This window comes from Elephas maximus, chromosome 8, assembly GCF_024166365.1.
Source record: "Elephas maximus indicus isolate mEleMax1 chromosome 8, mEleMax1 primary haplotype, whole genome shotgun sequence".
In the NCBI taxonomy this organism is placed as follows: Eukaryota; Metazoa; Chordata; class Mammalia; order Proboscidea; family Elephantidae; genus Elephas; species Elephas maximus.
Window position 1 is genome coordinate 83,121,078 of NC_064826.1, and position 21,568 is coordinate 83,142,645.

The 21,568-nt window shown below is 40.7% G+C and overlaps 1 protein-coding gene across 2 annotated transcripts in view; it reads right to left on the reverse strand.

The window, feature by feature from the left end:
* RAPGEF5 (Rap guanine nucleotide exchange factor 5) overlaps positions 1 to 21,568 on the reverse strand; it is a 271,965-nt gene that overhangs the window by 13,155 nt on the left and 237,242 nt on the right. For both annotated transcript variants that reach the window (XM_049894492.1, XM_049894491.1), the window contains exons 18-24: positions 21,305 to 21,402; positions 17,957 to 18,079; positions 15,484 to 15,662; positions 9,778 to 9,868; positions 7,176 to 7,226; positions 6,093 to 6,180; positions 895 to 959 (exon numbers count right to left, since the gene is read on the reverse strand). In XM_049894492.1, the coding sequence (XP_049750449.1) occupies positions 895 to 959; positions 6,093 to 6,180; positions 7,176 to 7,226; positions 9,778 to 9,868; positions 15,484 to 15,662; positions 17,957 to 18,079; positions 21,305 to 21,402 (695 nt within the window). The remainder of the gene's footprint in view (positions 1 to 894; positions 960 to 6,092; positions 6,181 to 7,175; positions 7,227 to 9,777; positions 9,869 to 15,483; positions 15,663 to 17,956; positions 18,080 to 21,304; positions 21,403 to 21,568) is intronic.

Consider the following 21,568-nt stretch of genomic DNA (forward strand, 5'->3'; position numbering starts at 1 on the left):
ACATTGGTTAACAACCCCACAACACATCAACACTCTCCCTTCTCCACCCTGGGTTCCCTATTACCCGCTTTCCTGTTGCCTCCTACCTTCCAGTCCCTGCCCCAGGGCTGGTGTGACCCTTTAGTCTTGTTTTGTTCCATGGGCCTGTTCAATCTCTGGCTGAAGGGTGAACCTCAGGAGTGGCCTCTTTACTGAGCTGAAAGGGAGCCTGGGGGCCATACTCCCAGGGTTTCTCCAGTCTCTGTCAGGCCAGCAAGTCTGGTCTTTCTTTTTGAGTTAGAATTTTGTTCTACATTTTTCTCCAGCTCTGTCTGGCACCCTCTATTGTGATCCCTGTCAGAGCAGTCAGTGGCGTTAGCCGAGTACCATCTAGTTGTATGGAACTCAGTCTGGTGGAGGCCGTGGTAGATATGCTCCATTAGTCCTTTGGACTAAACTTTCCCTTGTGTCTTTAGTTTTCTTCATTCGTCCTTACTCCTGTAGGGGTGAGACCAGTGGGGTATCCTAGATGGTTGCTCACAGCCTTTTAAGACCCTAGATGCTACTCACCAAAGTAGAACGTAGAACATTTTCTTTATAAACTACGTTATGCCAATTGAGCTGGATATTCCCTGAGATCATGGTCTTCACAGCCCTCAGCCCCGCAATTCAGTCCTTCAGCAAGCTTGGATGTGTCTATGGAGCTACCATGGCCTTGCCTTGTACAGGCTGGAGCACACTTGTTTTTAACTGGAACACATTTTATTGACAATACACAAAAGGCAGCAAATTAGCGCCTGGAAATCATACGTTTGATGGAGAAAAAGACTTAAACCATTTGTTTCCTGGAGCAGAAAAGGAAAGCATACAGTTCTGCTACAGGAGAAGTAAGGAAAATTAATGAAATTGACATACCAGCTTTTCAAAATTGACGAGATTATCCAAAAATGTTTTATTTCCTTCATGAATAAATGTTACATCTGAAAATTAAAAGACATGTGAAACGTTAGGAACAGGTCATGCATCAGGGCTGAAGAGCTGAGACACAATTCAACTTATTAATTTCTCTTAAATAGTAAGTAATACTTACGGGTCATTCCATGAATTTGGCAAGGCAACCAGAAATTGAGTCTGTGTAGTATTTATGTGAAAGTGCATAATTTACGTGTGTGGGGACGACACACTGAAAGCGTATGTTCTGTACTCACAGTGAAGTGTATGACTTTAATCTGCTTAATATAAAAAAAAAAAAAGAACCCCACTTTGCTGCTAAATGTCATAGACCGTAGGTGGGCCTCGCTGACTGCTGTGGTAGAGCCCAGCAAAGGCAGGTTTAAGAAGGGCTGGTGGGTGGAGCCTAGGGTGCTTAATCCAGAGGCTTTCATGAGGTACCAACAGGGTGACCTGAAAGGCACGGGCCACTTCCTCTGATGTCATTTCTCTGGGAACTCTTGCTGCCCCACAGACCTTCTGCAGCGGGGCACTCAAAGATCACAGTTCATGAAGGAAGCGCCATAGCCTTTTAACACCTCACACCTGGATAAGCTAACACTATTCCATAATTTAACTGGTCCATTATGTTTTTAGGCCAGAAAAACAAAACAAACAAAAAACTGAATACCCAGAAACAACAAGGTTTTAATATTTAGGTGTTTGCTTTTTAAAACTCCCTGGGCAAAGTACAAAGGATCTGCTTAATTTAAAAAATTAAGATTCAGCATTTTAGTTCCCAAAGTTGGAACCTGATTATGTATGGGAAGTGGTGAGGGAAAAGGCAGATTTGAAAATAGTAAGATTTCTGGGCCTATTTGACTGGCATTAAGAAAGCATTACCGATGAAAATAAAATAAGGAAAGTAGGATGACAGTGCATTTTTGGAGGAAGGTAAGTTAAGTTTGGTTCGGAATTCACTGCATTTAAAGTGACGAAGATATTTAAATGAAAATCTCCTTTTGGCTGCAGAGAGAGACGGATTTGGGAATTTGCTATGTTAAAGACAGCTGCTGAAGGTCTGAGAGTAGCTAACACAAAAAATCAGACTGGAGGGTCAGTGTCAGCACAGACAAAAGATCAGAATAAGAATATACTACAATTTAAAGGATGTAAAAATAATCACGTTGTATCACAGACATGGAGTGCCAACCAAACAAAAACAATTTTCAAAAATCTTGTTAAAATAAGCTTCTAGAAAAGAGAGGAAGAACAGCTTAAAGTTCCTATAAATAAAAATGGAGAATATTTGTTAACCTGATAGGAAGTAGAGAAACAGCTTAAAATCCCTATAAACAGAAAGGGAAAGCATTTTCATTTAAGGAAGTCCTTTATTCTGCTGTTTCCTGCAATCATGAGATCAGTGCTCTGTGTTCCTTGTACCTGTACTGGAACCTGCCTGCAAAACGTGAGGTCCCAGAGCACTGAGGTGTGACGCTAGTTACACTGTTATAGGATACATTGATAGAACCTGTCCCCAAAGTAACCCTTATGCAGCATGGATTGCACCATTTTCATGAATTTTTTGTTTTAACTGATATCCTAATAGGAAAACAATTCACAATTAATTACATGGTCTTCTCACAAACTCTCTGGTTATTTTATTATCTTTCACAGTTTTGTTTTTAGAAAATAATTACAAGCTTCATTCTGTGACACAATGTTTAGGAAAGAGTAGTCAACGTAGTTACTAGCTTTTACCTTTTTTACACAGCAAATGAAACAATACTTGCACTCCATATTAACCACCGCCGAAAAGCCTAGCCTCTCCTGATTCACCAAGAATTCCAGATTACCAAATCCTCTCCATGTCACTTGGTCCATTTCCCCAGGGTTACAAAGTTTATCACCCCCTCCCTGTTTTTGAAGATGATGCTGAAAAGGATGACAATAATGACAGCTTACATTTATTAATGGTGCCAGGCATAGTGCTAAGTGCTTTGCTCTAAGTTAACTCATTTAATCCTCACAAGAACTGAGAAGGTAAAACCCTAGGATGAAAGAATGTGAAGTATCGATGGTCCGAACTCACAGAGCCAGAAGTGTCGGAGCCAGGATTCTAACCCAGAAAGGCTCTCACGTGGGGCCTCTCTGGGCACCTCATGTTGAGAGTACTTGGATTTTTTTGACTACCAGTTACAGTCAAGTGCCTGCAAGACTCCTTTCATCTGGAGACCCCTGAACATACTTCAAACTCCTCATGAAAGAGAACTGCTGAATGAAATGACACCCTTGCAGTGGATTGCAAGTGAAAGTGAAGAAACACCCAAATATCCCAACTTTCCTTTTCTTCAAATACCCCCCACAAGTACTGAAGAACAGTAATTGATAACTGAAGAACAATAATCTCCACTAAAGACATGTACACAACCAGGACTCCAGTTTATCTTCAAACACCTCTTGATTATTCCCCCTAACGGCAGGTACCACCACCACCTCCAACACAATAAAGACTACTTAGCTCTTTGTGACCTGAGAGTTTCCTTGACCTTTAGCTCTGCCAGACCTCTTCCCAACACTTATTTAGGCTCTCCCATTCACCACTTTCTGAACCAGAGTCCACACCATAGCAGGGTGGGAGAGTGAATCAAAAGGCAAGCGATTCAACTGAGAAATTCAACTAAGGTAATCCTCATTACCTTAACTGAGAAATCGGAAAGCTGATGGCTGGGAGGACCCTCAGGTTATCATGTATCTGATAATTTGTATGCTTACTGGAAATTGATTAATTTAGTCCTATTATAGGGTCGCTGTGAGTCGGAATTGACCCAACGGCACTGGGTATTGCTCTAATTAAAAGCAATCCAAAGCAGTAAGGGGTGGGGGTGGGGGAGAGGTTCATTAAACATCAAGCTAGTTGCTCTAAAACAATTTATTGCAATTTTAAAAAGAATTATGCAGTTAAAACACCTAAAAAATTAATGCTTAAAAAATTTTTTTGAAATGTATCTCTGGCATGATATATACAGTATTAATAACGTTTATTTTTATATTTTAACGTTTATTTTTAGACAAAAAATAAGGATAAAGAAATAAGTGCTGATTTACACTTGTGAAGGGTTCTAATGAAAAAAAAAGTTTTATTTACTGCTCGTTCTTTTAGAATGGCTGAATGGATTTTCAGTAGAAAAAGGACAATTTTTTTTTCCTACCAATAGTAAGGTGTAGAAAAACTCAAAGCAGAAAATCGCATCCAAGTTAAGATGTAAGTGTGCAACACTTGACTGCATTAAATATTTTTGGGGGAAAACCACTTATGTATGGCAGATAGCTGCACTCCTATCTACTGTATTTTTATGCAAATAATGTGTGCTTTATACCTTTTTTGCCAACTGTGCAACACCCCCCTCACTATTTTTGTAAGTCAGCCATTACGCGTTATATGTGTGAGTGTGTTATGGGGATGGGTTATTTGCAAAAAAACAACGTAATCAAGGTAAAGAGACAATGTCAAGTGATTTCTCATTACTTTAAAAATATTTGTTTTGAAATTTTTTCTTTCTAAAATTTATTCCTTTTCCAGAGTTGTCCTTACTTCCCATCATACCACTTTATTAGACAACATTTAGATAATGATTCTAAGTGCTACTTCCTACCTCCTCTGGCTCCTCCCTCCTCCCCTTTGAAGGTGTTTTATTTGCAAATAAAAATCATAATCCTGAATAAATTTATCTTAAAAGCAAATAAATACGAAGAACCAAATGGACTTTTAAGTTGTTGTTTTGGATCTGCAATGTTTCCTTATTTCCTTCATTTACATTCAACAGAATCGTCTCAGCTTGAATGAAGCATTCTGTGCTTCTCTAAATTCTCTCAATATGATATTCTTGTTTCACAGAGATCCTTACTTTGTATTAGAGAAAGACTAAGTGAGTAGCTATAGGGATGCTACTCACTTAATTCTCCAAGCTCTGGCAGTTCTTAAGAAAAGCTGGAGAGGGAATCTCAGCTTTACTGCCAGTGGTGGAGCTTGGGTGAGGGGGTGGGGGGTCAGGTCAACCAGCAACTCAGTTTCTAAGCGACTCATTCCAGAATCACACTTCTGGTTTGGCCATTGGGGTCTGGCCCAGTGGAAGTCAGAAGCTTCTGAAGGGCAAAGGCCAGATGAAAGAATAATCCTATAAAATTCCTTGAAGGGTCAAAATACAGTTTAAAAAAATGCCCAAACCCCTATACCCCAGAAAGTACATAAAACCAGTTGTCATCAGGTGGTTTCTGACTCATGGCAACCACGACTCATAGTGACCCCATGTGTGTCGGAGTAGAACTGTGCTCCACTGGGTTCTCAATGGCTGATTTTTTGGAAGTGGATCACCGGACCCTTCTTCCCAGGTGCCTCTAGGTGGACTCAAACCTCCAACCTTTCAGGTAGCAGATGAGTGTGTTAACAGTTTACACTACCCAGGGACTCCGGAAAGCACACAGATAAAGCTATCCACTGAATGTCAGTAGTGTAGCCCACATTAAAAAGAACTTCCCTTTTAAGAATTCCCTTGGTTTAAAAAAGAGACCACTGAGATCTCATCAGTAAACTTAACTAACATGTTTCATTGTGAATTATTTGGTGCTTTAATGGACTAACTTGGAGCTGTCAAAATACCTTCCTCACTGGGTTCCATTCCTGGAAAGAAGAAAGTACATTGTCAATAGAGCAGAATTACTATATGCTCTATTGCTTGCACTGACCAGAGATGTTTCTCGTACAGCAGCAGGTTCTGGGTTGTATCTCTGAAAGCTTAGGTTGCAAACACAGAGCATGACTGATCACTGTCTGGGTTCTTTTTTAGGCCAGCCTTATTCTTGGTTGAATTAGGTGGACTGTATACTCAAAGAAAATAATAAAGCACTTAGAAGCAGAGTAAAATAAAAACACAAAAGTTTCCAGGGCTATGTTTTGGAAGTCAAGTGGAAATGCTTTGATGTATTAAGCAAAATTAAGTTCTTTAGGTATCTCAGAAATAACTGCGCATTTAAAAAAAATCACAAGCAAACACAACTAGGTCTGATATGTCAAAATTACTGTCAAGAAATAAACTGAGAGTTTACTTGCCCTCCATAGCTAGAGTGATAAATTTCTGGAAGATGGACTTAAATAGATAGCATAAAAGACAGAAAATCATTACCTTTAAGCAATAAGGGCATGAAAGGAATTTTTGGTGGCTTCATCTTTTTGAATGCATCTCTGTAGGCTTTGTGATTCAGGGAAGGATCCTGCGGAACCAAACAGATTGCAAAGAAAGAGAAAGATCAATATGCAATAGAAACAACTCTACATCTACTTTTGCTATACAATTGGAACACGATTTAGATATACAGAGGTTCTTCCTAAGAATGAAGTAGATAAAGGTTTCCAAGGAGAATAAACTCACTAAATTAGGGCAGAAAATCTAGGCAATGAATGAGACTCACATTATTGGTTTATAATAATGGGAAATGACTGCAAAAGAGAGGTACTTTTTGACTGTCCTATTATTTTCCTCAAATTGGTTCTTCAAGTACAGTTTCCTCTGCATAATTTCTATAATGAGGTAACCCCAAAGACTTTTGTTAGGTACATTGCAAAAAAAAACTACCCTTGCATAGACAATTGAGAGAAAATAAGAGAATACTGTTTTATTGTGTTCTGGGGAGAAAAACTATAAATTCTATACCTAAAACCTAATAGTCAAAAGCAGAAAATAATGCATAAGACCCTAACTTGTCCACTAAATCTATACTGCTTAATTTCACGTTGTTTTAGTTGTTATGTGCCATCGAGTCGATTCTGACTCATAGCAACCCTATAGGACAGAATAGAGCTGCCCTGTAGGGTTTCCAGGGTTGTAAATCTTTTCGGAAGCAGAATGCCACATTTTTCTCCCATGGAGTGGCTGGTGGGTTTGAACCACCAACCTTTCGGTTAGCAGCTGAGGGCTTAACCACTGCACCAATTTCATAGGCTTTGAAATGATTGAAGTTTAAAAATCTGCCTTGTGAAACTCATACCAGAAGGACTATTCTCATGACCTTTTTAGATGGAGAGGAAGAAATATTAACTGTTGACTTGCTTCACTCCATAAAAAGCAAAGCTACATTTTCTTGTACAAGTGAACTAGTCTAAGCTACCTGCCACTAAGTAGTACAAATACCAGTCACTGAAATCTAGAAAGAAACTAGACACCAGCAATTAATTTGAAGATTAAGTCCCCTTTGGTCTAACTACTTACCGTTAAGCTTTCAAGTTCAGAGAAAAGTTTCTTAAACTTCCCAGGAATTTTCTAACAAAAATAAAAACAAACAAATAAGCAACAACAACAACAAAAACCCAAGCAAATTAAAAATAAACAAACAAAAACCAGACAACGGAATAAATCACATTAGTCAGTTGATTTGAGGGCACCAAGAGGTGTTTCCTTTAAGTGGTACTTTCACCTGTCACATTTCTGAACATAAACACCTCTATCATTTGGTTCTGGCCTGACTGCTTCTTATGATTCAATTTTCATCATCCCCAATGTGACAGTCCTTGGGAATGGTGCTAAAAACAATTTAAAGTTAATAACCACATGTTTCAGGAATCCAGTTGGCTAGACATTCCACACACTGGTGATTACTTAACAAAAACAACTTGGATCTCAGTTCTATACCCTAACTCTGATGTATTTTCTCTTTTTCTTAATGGTCTTATTGAATGGAAAACAATAATTTTTTAAAAAAATATAAATAATATAATTACATTTTACAGGAGAGAGTAAAATAAGTAGTAAAAGGCTATGAACATCTTAAATAATAAAGTCCGTACTTTGACGGGCAGAACCATTGAATTATACTGATCAACCACACCAATAAGTGGCACGTAAAATGATGGCATTTGGAAACACATGTCATTCTCCCAGCTAAAAATTCAGGACTAAGGAAGACAGGCCTGGAACATTTCCAGCCTGATTTTAACACGGTAATCTCTTGTGGTAAAGACTGCATACTTGAAATCTGATTTTGAGTTCCAACTCTGCCACTTTCTAGCTGTGTGGTTTGGGGCGAGTCTCTGAGCTCTCTGATCTCAGTTTCCTCATGTGAGGATATGGAGATGTCTCAGGAAGACCCTCAAACCTACTTCTCTCCCTATATCCAGTCACCTGGCCAAGAGATCCTGTGGTCACCTCTGCCTGGAATGTGCATCCCACCCTCTACCAATCCAACTTGACCTCGAAGGTCCTATTTGGTCAGGCTTTCTCTTTGGGGTCTTTCTCAGCTATCCCACTGTAGAAGGAGGCCTCTGCTTTCTCCCCCATGGTCCTGCAGGACTTGTTTCAAAACCTCCTTCATCCCCACACATTCTGCTCTAATCTGTCTGGCCCGTTTTCTATCTGCCAAGACAACGCCGTAGCACTCTGCACGTAGTAGGAGGTCATTAGTCACATTAGATGCACGCTCTTTGAATTTAATTGGATTAGTTTTCCTCCCCAGTTTCATAAATCAGAGATTCTTTTAAGGCTTAATTTAAATTTCCCTTTCCATAGGCCCTCGCCAGCCATTCAAGCCCATTTTGTTTTCTTCCTCCTCTGATCAATTATGGCCTTTGCTGCCCATTTGCTTTCATCTTAGGATGCGCACGCACATTTGTTTGCCTAACCAGAGTGGGCCAGGCTTTCATTTCTTTTCTTTTGAACCGCTTTAGGGAGAGCTGACCCTGACCCTGAGGTCACCACAGGGCATTCCATCAGGGAAAGGCCTTTGACTCAAAGAAAGTGAATCCATAGGTCGCCCAGAAATGTACGCTGAGATCTAATATGAGAAAAAACTGTCGGCCTATCAGCTCTTTCTAATAGGAGTTTGAATTGGGAACTATGAAGAGAATGGTGTAGTCAGTGATAAGAGCAGAGTCTGAGCACACGTAATGCAGAGAGAAGACAAGGAGATCACGGTAAGCCCCATACAGGTATAGCTACAAGGGAGAAGGCCCTACGATTAAAGAAAAATGAGGGAGAGAAATGGTACAAAGAGTGAGGCAGCCAATCCATAGAGAAGGAAAGTGAGGGAAATGAAAGCCCAAAGGAAGAAGATGAAGGGGCCATGAGAGAGGCTGAGAGCGCTGCCTCTGTGTCTGGCTCAGTTTAGGGATGCTGGTCTTGGTTCTGCTCACAGACACTCTCAGGGTCCATCCTTCAGTACCTGCACTAACTCAAGCGGGCTTCTGTTTCTTATGACCCAATCACCTTCCCAATACAGCGTGCACAGAGGTAGATCCAGAATGTGGGAGGCCTGAAACTGATAACATTTCATGGGTCCTCTTTATGAAAAAGAATACAAAACTACCTCACTTTTGTACATTTAACAAAGATATACATCATCCATGTGAACACACTGCCAGGGGCTACACAAATGAGAGGCCCTGAAGCTTAAATTCACCAGCATCACAGCAAATCCACTTCCAAACACACACCACAGTGCAGGGCAGCCATGAGGGAGCCAGCATGGGATTGTAAGCGTGCTATAGCGGAGGGGAGAGAGGAAGACTGGTTCCAGATAGGGAAGATTTTTTTCACTTTTAAAAATTATTTTTAATATAAAAATATATACCTCATGAACATTTAATATATTTTACATATTTCATCTATTTGTATATATATTTTAGAAACATGTTTTTAAAGAGCATTTGAGCAAACCAGTCTCTACCAACTTGACACATTACTTTTTAAATTTTTTTCTAGTAGCGCTTATTTCATTTCAATCTATTTATTTTAAATAAAGGTTTTCCTTTATTTAACAGTCCCCTCTCAGTTTGTTTGCTCACCCCCTCCCCTCTCCATGTGGAAACCCCAGGCTCACCTCCCAGGTCTGCGACAGTCGGCTGACAGAAGCAGTGTTGAGACCCATCACAATAGCAAAGAAAGAATTCAGGTTTCTCTGGGCTTTGCAGCTGTGGAAGAAAAGAAAGCAGAGGACACTTTAAGGCAACATCCTTTCTCCAAAAGGTCACAAAAGATAAGGCTGAAAGGCATCTTCTAGGCCAGAGTTTAACCTCTAGGGCAGGGCTGAACTCGGCTATGGCTCCAATGTACCTTTCACCATCCCTGGATGAGGGGTAGTATCCCCTCAACTGTTTCTAAGGCAAAAAGAAGGACTTCCGAATGCTGCAAACTAACTCTCACCCTTAGGAAGAGATTTACGCTCTTAATACTCCCTGGACATTTTAAAAAATTCTACCTTTAAAAAAAATCCTATTTCATATGCTTTTACAGTTTCAACTGAAGACTCTTTTAAATTCATCTTTCATTAATATGTCATCCTCTTGTTGAAACTGCTTTCTAGCCCCATCTCTTTAATCAGTATGTTGTTTTTCTTTTTTGACAGACAAGCCTTCTCACCTCACCCCACAAGCTCCCTCTTCCATTAAATTTAAAGCTATTTTCTTTGCTATCAATGAAGTAGCTACTCTTTTATGTGTCTATTTAAGTGTGGTATATATCATGGGAACACCATCCCACATTTATCATTTAGAGAAAAAAGGAAATAAAATACAAAGTAAGATCATGCTGAGTTCCATTCACTGTGTAACCATGTATGTCCATTCTGCATGAAGTCAATCATGCCCTTAGACTTAACTGGTCAAAATTCCACTAATTTTCAAGAGCAGCTGAGCAGGCTTGGTGTAGTAGACAGAGCATGGGCTTTCAGGTCAGCCAGAACAGGCTATTAATTCCAGATACTCCCTTATCAGGAGAGCATTAGAAAACAACTTCTCTGAGGGAAATGTGTAAAATTAGAAAATTACCCTACCCTGATTACTAAATATGAAAGAAAAAAAAAAAAAGCAAGTACCTAATAGGCATTCAAATCCCGCCCACTGCCGTCAAGATGATTATGACTTATGGAGATCCCATAGGGTTTCCAAGGCTGTAAATGTCTATGGAAGCACACTGTCACATCTTTCTCCCAAGGAGCTGCTGGTGGCTTTGAACTGCCAACCTTCAGTTAGCAGGCCAGTGCTTTAACCACTGTGCCACCAGGACTCCTAATCCAAAAAACCAAACCTGTTGCCATCAAGACGATTCTGACTCACAATGACCCGATAGGACAGAGAAAAACTGCCTCATAAGGTTTCCAAGGAGTGGCTGGTGGATTTGAACTGCTGACCTTTTTGGTTAGCAGCCAACTTTTCTGTTAGCAGCTGTAGTTCTTAACCGTTGCTTCACCAGGGGTCTTCATAGCCACCCCCCAAAATTTTAAAAACCCATTGCCATTGAGCCTATTCTGACTCATAGCAACCCTACAGGACAGGGTAGAACTGCCCCATAGGGTTTTCAAGGAGCAGCTGGTGGATTCGAACTGCCAGTCTTTTGGTTAGCAGCTTGAGCTCTTAACCACTTTACTACCAGGGCTCCAACAGGCACCCAGTGAGCATTAATTTAGCTTTGAACAAATGCCATCTCTTCCATTACATCTTCACTAATGTCACAATTCCACAAATTCCACAAATGCAATTAGGGAACAATGTATATACAATTCTGTATCCTGTTTTTTCAAATTAATATGATAAGTCATATACTATGGATTCTTTACTATCATCACTAATATATAATATTTATCAGGAGCATGTACTATAATTTGTTCACTCATCTCCCTATTGTTGACATTTATTTTCATTTCCCCCTTAGTATGTCGAATGCTGCAATGAATATCTTTGTGCATAAACATTTTACTGTGTCCATGACTTTTTTTCATTAAGTTAGACTTCCAGCCATTACATGATTGGTCAAAAACTACAAAGACTTTAAAGGTTCTTCTTACACAGTACAAACCACTGCCGCAAAAGGCTACACTAATTTCCAGTTGCACAGATAATGCTTAAGAACACCTAGTCTAGAACCAAGAAATGGTTTGGGGCTGTGAAAGCGGTAATATATCCAACTGGCTGCGCCCTGGCAGATCCTGCCTGAATTGCCTGGTCCTAGAGCCATGTACTACCCAAGTCCAGCTGAGCCTGGGTGCCAATTCAGTTAGCACATGCCTAGTAGGATCTTGGAAGTTCTACTCCCATTAATAAGTGGGCAGCGGTGGTTCAGTGGTAGAATTCTTGCCTTCCATGAAGGAGACCTGGGTTTGATTCCCAGTCAATGTACCTCATGTGCAGCCACCATCCATCTGTCAGAAGAGACCTGTGTATTGCTGTGATGCTGAACAGGCTTCAGTGGACCTTCCAGATTACGACACAAGAAAGGCCTGGCAATCTACTTTTGAAAAATCAGCTAATGAAAATCCTATGGAGCACAATGGTTCGATCCCATTATGTATGGGGTCACCATGAGTTGGGGGCTGACTCGATGGCAGCTAACAACAATCCCCATTAACAGCGGCACTTGGAAAGTCACTGCTGCCACCATACCTTGTGTCTAAGATATCTGAGGTGAACACAACTCCAGCAGGCACCTTGTCACTGAATCTATACCAGACTGTCCCTCTCTTAGTCTTCCTGCCCTACTTCTGGCTCTGCCTTCAGTTCGCTGGTAAGCAGGAAGCCCTGAATTTCAGCCCAATTGGCCTTTCACCTGGCATGTGCCAACTTTCTCTCGGGTGAATAAACAGAAACAAGATATTTCCTGGTCTGTGATTTGGACGCCCATCTGTTTTTGAGGGTCACTGCTGCCTAACAGCTACAGTACTGCTCCTCAACCTCCTTCCTGCCACTCACTTCCCCCATCCTACCCTCTCTGTCTTACTACACCCCCTCAAAGTTGGCACCAGTCAGGACAGACTTGAGTTAGCTCCATCTCTTGACTTGTTGATTTGAAATGCCAGCCTCCTCTGCCCAGGCTCTTGCTGCCGATAAGAGCTGTTTTGTCTCTATGCTAGAACAACCTTGGTCAAAGGCTTTCTTCCTCCTTGGTCTCCCCACCTTGCTACATGATGGTGGCTCAGCAATTATGTCACTTCCCACTAGGCAGTAGGCTTCTTGAGGCTAGAACATATCTAGTTCATTCTTACCTTCTGCCTATCACTGAAGTGCCTTGTATACAGCAAGCCCTTCAAATTGCATTTGAAGGTGAAGCCGGGCAGGAAGACTAAGAGAGGGACAATCCAGTGGAGACTGAGTTGAAAAAATGAACTTTTGGGGATATGGTTTTATTATTATTCAGTACTGTTCCCTTTTTTATTCAGCGCCATTTATCTGCATGGAATATTAAGTATAATTCCCACCTTTTTATCTTTTAGTTCCCCATGAATAATTTTCCTGGTCCATGTTTCTTTCTTTTTTAGTCATTTTTTTAAAAAACACATATAACTAATATTTGAATCTGTAAATAAAAAAACATTAATAAAGACAAGATTTTTCTATAAGACAAATTGGAACAGTACAAATATTGGTAACCATTTGAGTCTGGATTCCTTTCATCCAGGGTCATTCATTCCACGACAAGAACAGACTGACACTAAACATTCCAGTTTAGCGAACACTCCTTTGTCTGTGTGTGAGGAAATCAAATCCACTCACTCCACAGAGTGGGGGGTGGGGATGGTGGTGAGAAGGATGAGGAGACATGAATATGCAAATAGGATGCCTTAGGCAGGGAAAACACTTCATGATTGTGGAAATTACCGTTTTCCCTTGGTTATTCCTACTAGGGTGATTATAAGGAATTTAACTGTATGTTTCTATTGGCATTCTGTTCCATGGGCAAGGGACAGAGACCGGAACAATAAATAATTCAAGAGCATGGGACCATATGGAGAAAGTGTGAATATATTTCACGTCTCGGAGGATGGACAGAATCTTACGCTGGGAACTGAGCTGGATGGTGTCATTTAACTTTCTGGAACATTAATGTCCCATTTCTCCTCATAGCTGGTATGTACAAGAAAGTGTTTTCACCAAAGGAGCACCACCTTCCGGAATTTCACAGGCTATATTATGAAAACCCAGTGCCGTCGAGTCAATTCTGACTCATAGCGACCCTATAGGACAGAATAGAACTGCCCCATAGAGTTTCCAAGGAGTGCCTGGCAGATTCGAGGGTTTTTTTTTTTTTAAATATTATGAAAGGCAGCAGCAAAATAAAAAACAAGGCATTCATAATAAGGGCAGCCCAAGCTTCGAATGTGCTCTTCTGAATTCCTACCTGCCAGAATCCCACTCAGAATTCAAATATAGCCTTGAACGCTACCTCCTCCAAAGATATTTTCCTAATCCTTCTCACGTCCTTTGGGATATTATCTTTCCTCCTCTAAAGCCCAGTGGAATTTGATCCCGTAAAGGGCACTTCTCCATTCTCCTTTGCACATTAGCCATGTGCGTTATAGAATTATCTCCTCAGCAGACTGCAGTCTCCCGAGTGCGAGGATTAGGTGCAGGTCAGTCTGATCCCCCCACGGTACCCTGCATGGATCTGCATATATTACGAGCAATCAGTGTGTAAATTTCCTAAATACATTACATTGACAAGTATTCTACTCACACGATTGTATATAAAAACTACTTTGGAAGACAAAGGAAAAATAAAATGGGAAGGCTGGGAGGCAAAAGGGACTGGGAAAGATTTTGATCCAGGTTGCTCCTGCTTCTGGAAGCTGTCTAAGTGAACAGTCTCGGTACTAATTCAGTATTTTGAGAGGCTCCCAGCAAGTTACTAAAATTTCATTCAACCAACATTTACTGAGTCGCTACTATTTAAGTTCTACAGCAGGCACCCAAGGCACAATGATTGATTTGAAATGGTGCCTGTCTTCTGGGAGCTTACAGTTTAGTGATGGAATCTTATAAAAACAGATAAATTGTATAAATACAATAAAAGTGGTTTAAAAAAACAACTGTGTGAGGGGACGGGGGGCGGGGGGGTAGTAGTTGACCTTGCATTTGAAAGTCAGGGAGGGCTTCAGGAAGCAAAGAACATTTGAACTAGGTCTTAAGGGATAACCAAACAAACTGCTGTCATTCAAGACCCAGTTCAAATGGAAGTGGCCATTCTTGGCAGAGCCAACCTCATACATCCAGGCTTGGATGATGGTGTGTTTTGGGAAAGAGACAGACATTTAGAGTGGCTGGGGTGAAGGGTACACACAGGGGGTGCGGTTCGGAGTTCAGGAGGGTGAGACCAACCAGTGGAAGGTCTTCCTTCTCATGAGTTTGCAAAATTCATACTCTGGGCAACAAAGAGTCAAGAGCGAAATCCTAGAGCACACCTGCCTTTCAAGGATTCTCATTCCCTCACATCACCTTCTCCGATTTTCCTAGCCTACTGTAGCGCACCTGTCCACACTGTAATTTAGCTGTAGGGCAGGGGATGGGTGTACTGCCCTCTGATTAGTTCTACAGCACAGAGACCAGGGCTTGAGCCTCTGGTTTTGGCATTTACTTTAAAATATAAATAATTCAAATGCAAATAATACATATTCAAGAACAGACCTTTTCAATCATTTGGTTACTTAAATCGATTTTATATTTTTACATCCCAACCTTTCTTATCATTACCACAGGAAAAAAAAAGTACTCTCTCAAAGAGACTAGAGATATAGCACTTTTCACCAGCAGGAACTTACTGAGCAGCGATTTTGATGAATTTTTTCACCAGCTGCACCCGTTTGCCCAGCTGGCTGCAGAGCAGAATCTCAGTGGCCACCCAGAGCTGGACTTCATTGCATCTCTGGAGCAGCAGGCTGAGGTTCACAGTGTGCTCTCCACTTCCTTGTCTGCTAAATGTGAAGTAGATCAGCTCTTGCTGAAAGAAAATGTATTTATGCCAGGGATTATTTTTAGCACACTCAAAGTTATGTTGATAGAAAATCTAGCTCATTTTTAAGAGCTATCTTCAGGCAGCCACTCCCATTTGATTAGCTAGGTTAACAGAGAATATAACAAATAATGTGTTGAATCCCAAATTTACCTTTTGTTCATCTTGAATTTCAGAGATGCCTCTTAAACAATGTTTATCTAGAATCCTTATGTAAAATAATGTTTTAGAATACAAGGAAGACAAAGTCCTTACCATTTAAGGCATTCTAAAGTGTGAATCTTAAGGCCGAATCCAAACCTCCCAAACTCTGTATGTTGGCAAATACAAGTGAAAATGAATACTACTGCTAGGACCTGAAGGAGCCCTGGTAGCGCAATGGTCGAGCACTTGACTGCTAACTGAATAGTTGGAGGTTTAAACCCACTCAGCAGCTCCACAGGAGAAAAGACCTGGAGATCTGCCCCTGTAAAGATAACAGCCTAGGAAACCCTGTAGGGCAGTTCTACTCTGTCCTATAGGGTTGCTGTGAGTCGCAACTGACTCCATGGCACACAACAACAACAACTAGGTCAACTCTCTAAGACAATGATTGTCCAATTTTAGTGTGAACCAGGATCTCTTGAAGGGCGATCTTAGCATGCCAGATGCCCCCTCTAGGGTTTCTGATACAATATGTATGTGTTATGTTGTGGGGCCTCGAATTTGCATTTCTAACAAGTTCCCAGGTGATGCTGATGCTGCTGGTGTAGGTATCTCACTTTGAGAACTACTGAAAAAGATACTGTCAATTCATAAAGAAAGTGATTATTGGGTAAGATCCAATGATTTACTAAAGTAGGAAAGACCAGTAACTATTAATACAGCCTGATCATATGCAGAGCAATAGAAGAGACTTGATTTTAAAGGTAGGAGGATGTATGTATGCTTCTTTTACAGAAATAATCAACACCCTCCACTGGATAAGCAGGGACATAGGCTGCTCTAATCACATTTTCAAAGTGACAAGTCATTCAGCCCAAGTTCATTACTTGTTCAAATTCAGTTCATAATGTTCAAATTTTCTCTCAACTTAATGAGAAAATTTAAGAGTTCCCGGGTGGCACAGATGGTTAAATACTCCACTACTGGCTTTCAGGTTGGTGGTTCAAATCCATCCAGAGGCACTTTAGAAGACAGGCCTGGCGACCAGCTTCTGAAACGTCAAAACCAAAAAGCTAAACCCACTGCCATCGAGTCGATTCCAACTCTTAGCAACCCCATAGGGTTTCCAAAGATGTAAATATCTACGGAAGCAGACTGCCACATTTTTCTCCCTCGGAGCCACTGGTGGTTTGAACCACTGACTTGTCGATTAGCAGTGATTAACCACTGTGCCACCAGGGCTCCTTTCTGAAAGGTCATAGCGCTGGAAACCCTATGGAGCAGTTCTACTCTGCACACATGGGGTTGCCATGAGTCGGACTCAACTCAATGGCGACTAATAGCAAACAAGGACAAAATGAAAGTGAAGCTTAAGGGTTCCCAAATTGGGCATGAAACTCCTTCAAAAGGAAGACCATTTTGCAATGAAAAATTTCACTACATGGCAAAGCAAATCCAACATACGGTTGCACAGGACTGTCACATTTTTCATCTCCTGATTCCAGTGAGCCTTTTCACTGGTCAAATTTAGTCATCAGTTGTCAATAGCATTTTGCCCCTACTGTTTTGTACTGTTTTGTAAATGTTATAATTTGTCCTGAAGGGAGAAGTTGATAGATATAAAAATTTGAAACATATCTCAAGATTTTCAAGAAAGTCCTTGAAGTCCTGCAGCTCAGTCCAAATTTACAGAATTTTCTTAAAGTAAAAATGTGTGTGTGCACACATACACAATCCAGATGTGGTTCTTTTATAAGCATGTAACTTTCATGAAAAAAAAAAAAAGTAAAAATACCAGTATCAAAGGTAAAATGGCTCTTCAACCCCACTAGAGCTTTATACAAATGTATATACACATATGTATGTATACATACATGTAAGAATATAGTACATTTATACTCACATTACACAAATACAAGAATGCATGGCCAAGTATATGGTTTTCCTAGGATTAGGTCAGTCTTTCAGTCTTTCAATATATTTAAAGCCCCTAAATATATTTTTGGACCATTCTATCCCTGCAAAACTGTATCACCAATGGATCTACTTTATGCTCAGACATACACATAAATATTCTTCAAAAAGACTTTGCAGTTAAAACAGCAGTAGCATTTATTTTCTTTTTACTCCCTACTTACCTCGTGAATTGAATTAAACAGACTCCAATCAAAATTCATTAATTCCAGGGCAAGATCCCAAGTGTTCATTCCCAAAATCCTCATCGACCTTTGCTGTGACTCCTCACTTTCTGCGAATGGGTTCTAAACCAATGGACAGAAACAAAAGGATCTTCAGTAATTCCCAAATGTTTCGTGCTGAATTGGCTAGCCACAGAAAGGCTCTAGAAGCCCAGGTTAGGAAAGTCATCTTTTCTGAGGGCACTTAATATTTTCTCTGGTTTATTCACCTTCAGTGAGTTACAACCAATTTAGGAAACAGCCTTGGAAACGGGAATCTGATCAATGATGCTTCATTGACTTAACCCGTCCCTCCCGCAACGCGCACGCGCACACACACACACACACGCAAACACACACACACACACCTGATTATAAAACACTGCCCTGGCAGATAGCATAATGAAACCGAAAGCCCTAAAAGCACTTTGGCTTCTGGTAAGAATTAATGCGCCAGCAGGGTTAGCACAAAAACAAACGAAAGAAATGTCATGGTATACTTCAATAAAGACAGACATGGCTTTTACAGGAAATACATTTAACAAATCTCATCCCAGACACACATCCACGAGTTACATTAAAATGCCCATGCAAAGCGAAAAAGTTTAAACATGAACTAAAAAAATAAGTTATTCCATTTATGCCCAAAGGTTGATTATTTTCAGTACCAACTGCTTCCTACACATAAACAGGGCTAACTACTATGAGTTTGGCAGTACTATGTCTCTAAAATCTGGCAGGAATTTATTAAATGCCACAACAGCTTTAATCTGTTGTGGAAGTTATTGAAATTATTTGGCATCTTTCCAAAATGTCTGATATTTCGTAATGAAAATATAAATTCTCCCGTTTGAGGGGTTTCAATGCCTCGGACTTGAATAATTAACGACAGCTTCTTAAAAATGAGATTTTGCAAAAGCAAATGACAACGCAGGAAGAGAATATTTCAGGTTCAAAATATGAATCTTTTTAAACTACAAAATAAACTATTTTTATTTTAGAAGTTTTTACATTTATGAAGAGGTTTTCTAGTTTAAAAAACTAAGGACAAAGGACCTTCACAGAGCTTTTCTTCCAGAGACTTGATTCTCTGTAAAGGGGATACAGTGTGGGGCTCAGTACGAGCTGACTAAATGAATGAGCTTGCAAATATCAAGGTGGGAGGATTAAACCAAGGGCTGGACAGGGACCAGATGGACTCAACAGGGCCCAGGCCGCTTTCAAACGAAGAGCAAAGTATGGACAGGTAACACAAATACCTGCTTGATCATCTGGAGGCGTGAGGATATTTTTATTTGGCTTTTTTTGTTCCTCCTACTTTCTGCCTTGATGTGCCCCTTACCCTGAAACTGTCCTTTGGTTACTGAAGATTATCCATGCTCTCACCAAGAAACACTTTACATTTCAGTATCTCATTTCTTTGGGGATTTAATTCCTGCTTTCTAAGATGAATTAATTTCAAGGTCTCTATGAGTCAGAATAGACTCCATGGCAACAGCTGTTGTTTTTTGTTTTTTTAATGTGCACATGCTAGTGAGTTGTTGTGAGCTGTCGAGTCAGCCCTGACTCATGGCAACCCCATGCACAACAATCTGACCATTGTGCTCCATAGGGTTTTCGTTGGCTGATTTTCAGAAGTCAACTGCCAGGCCCTTCTCCCTAGTCTGGAAGCTTCACTGAAATCTGTTCAGCATCATAGCAAAATGCAAGCCTCCACCGACAGATGGGTGGTGGCTGTGTATGAGGTGCATTGGAATTGAACCTGGGTCTCCCGAGGAAGGTGAGAACTCTACTACTGAACTACCAGTGCTCCCACATCTAGTGGGTACTGGTGGTTTAATGCGTTATGTTTCCCTTAAAATGTTTCCATTTTAACCGAAACCTTTTTGGAAATGCAGTATCTACACCTGTGATTCCAGTGGGGAAACTGAAGGCAGGTGGGAGTCTGGTTCCCTGGAAACACTCTTCGGAGGCACTCATCTGTTGCACTGATGCATTGCCTCAGGCCTGCCTTCTACTCCTCAGAACTGGCCTGACAGTGGTAGAAGTGCACCCTGGGAATGTGTACAGGGAACCATAGAAGTCTGCGTAGCATGGTGGGGGCGGGGGGGAAAGCCCCACACTAGCTGCGTATTAAATCACTCTCCTTCCTGAAAAGTGGTAAAATCAATCTCATTATTTACTCAAAGATGCTGTGTAGCACTAAGTTGATAACGTTTTGCTAATGCATTTACATGATGAAAGAACACAGCACATGTGACCTTCCAAAGGGCACTCAGTACTGGAAAGAACCAAGTAAGCAAAGCAGTTCCTGCCCCTTTTCTGCCTCATTATGCACCAATGAAAGGAATGAACAAGGGCTTCATGACTGGATTTAAATCCTAGCGCTGGCCCTTGCCTGGCTGTATGAAGCTAGAGTAAATTATCCAGCCTCTTTGCACATCATGGGGTTCCTGCCAGTGTTAAATAAGATACTCTGTGTAAATTACTCAGCACATACGTGTCCTGTATATAAGTACGAAAAATGACAATGATTAATATTATTATGGTAGCTTGATATTCTGCAGATAATTTTGCACACAATATTTTCATTATAAGCAGTTTTTTTTTTTCTTTTTTTTTTAAAACCTGTGTGGTATACAGATCCCTCAATCACAAGCCAGCTAGGCGGACCAGCCCCAGTGAGGACTCCATGAAGAGAAGCTAGGTCCAGGAATCTAGGCGGAAAAACAACCATCTGTTAGAGCCGGCTGTTTATAGGTGATGTATCTGAGGCTTGGTCCTACCATCCAGAGAGCAGCCACAAGACTGAGGTTTTCAGGAACGGCAACAACAACAAAAATCATCCATTTAGGCTTATATGTTCTTAAATTAAGAATAGAAAATAACTTCAGTGACATCAGATGCCCTGTTGTTATGACCTACTTTATACAGGGGTGTGCCCACAGTTTACCCTCTCTTCAAGGAAATGGAGCATTTGAAGAGCACCAAATGCACTGAAATAAAGGGCGCAGGGTCTCTTTTCCCTAAATCTGCCCAGGGTGCATTTCTCAGCCTCATCTCTAAACGTCTGCCAAAAACGGAGAGATGGAACTAAGATTCCATGGGAGAAGGATTCACTTGTCTCAGGTCCCTTGTTTCAGGAGCTCGGAAAGAAGCAGGATTTAACTTAGTAGGGGTTTAGAATTCTTCAAGGTGGATCTCTCTTTGATTTGCAAATGTAGAGTTATTTGGTAAGAGGATACTTGGCCAGGGCTTTGGGTCTGACCTTGTGTCTGTGTTTCAAGTAAAAGGCTAAAAGGTCCTCACCAAGGTGTCAGCCAGGTCTTTCCGGTAGACATATATACGACTAGATGCCTCAAGAGATTTGGAGATGGCGAAGTCATTTGGCTGAAGTTCATGCTTGTCTTTATGAAGAAAGAGAAGAAAAGAGACAATGTAATTAGGAACTCATGAATAGCAGCAGGCCTAGATGGTACCCCTAAAGAGTAGAGCTTGCCAAAGAACAATATTTAAAAGTAAATAGGATTTAAAATGGATTTAATTTGGTTCAGTACACTGTAAACAATGACA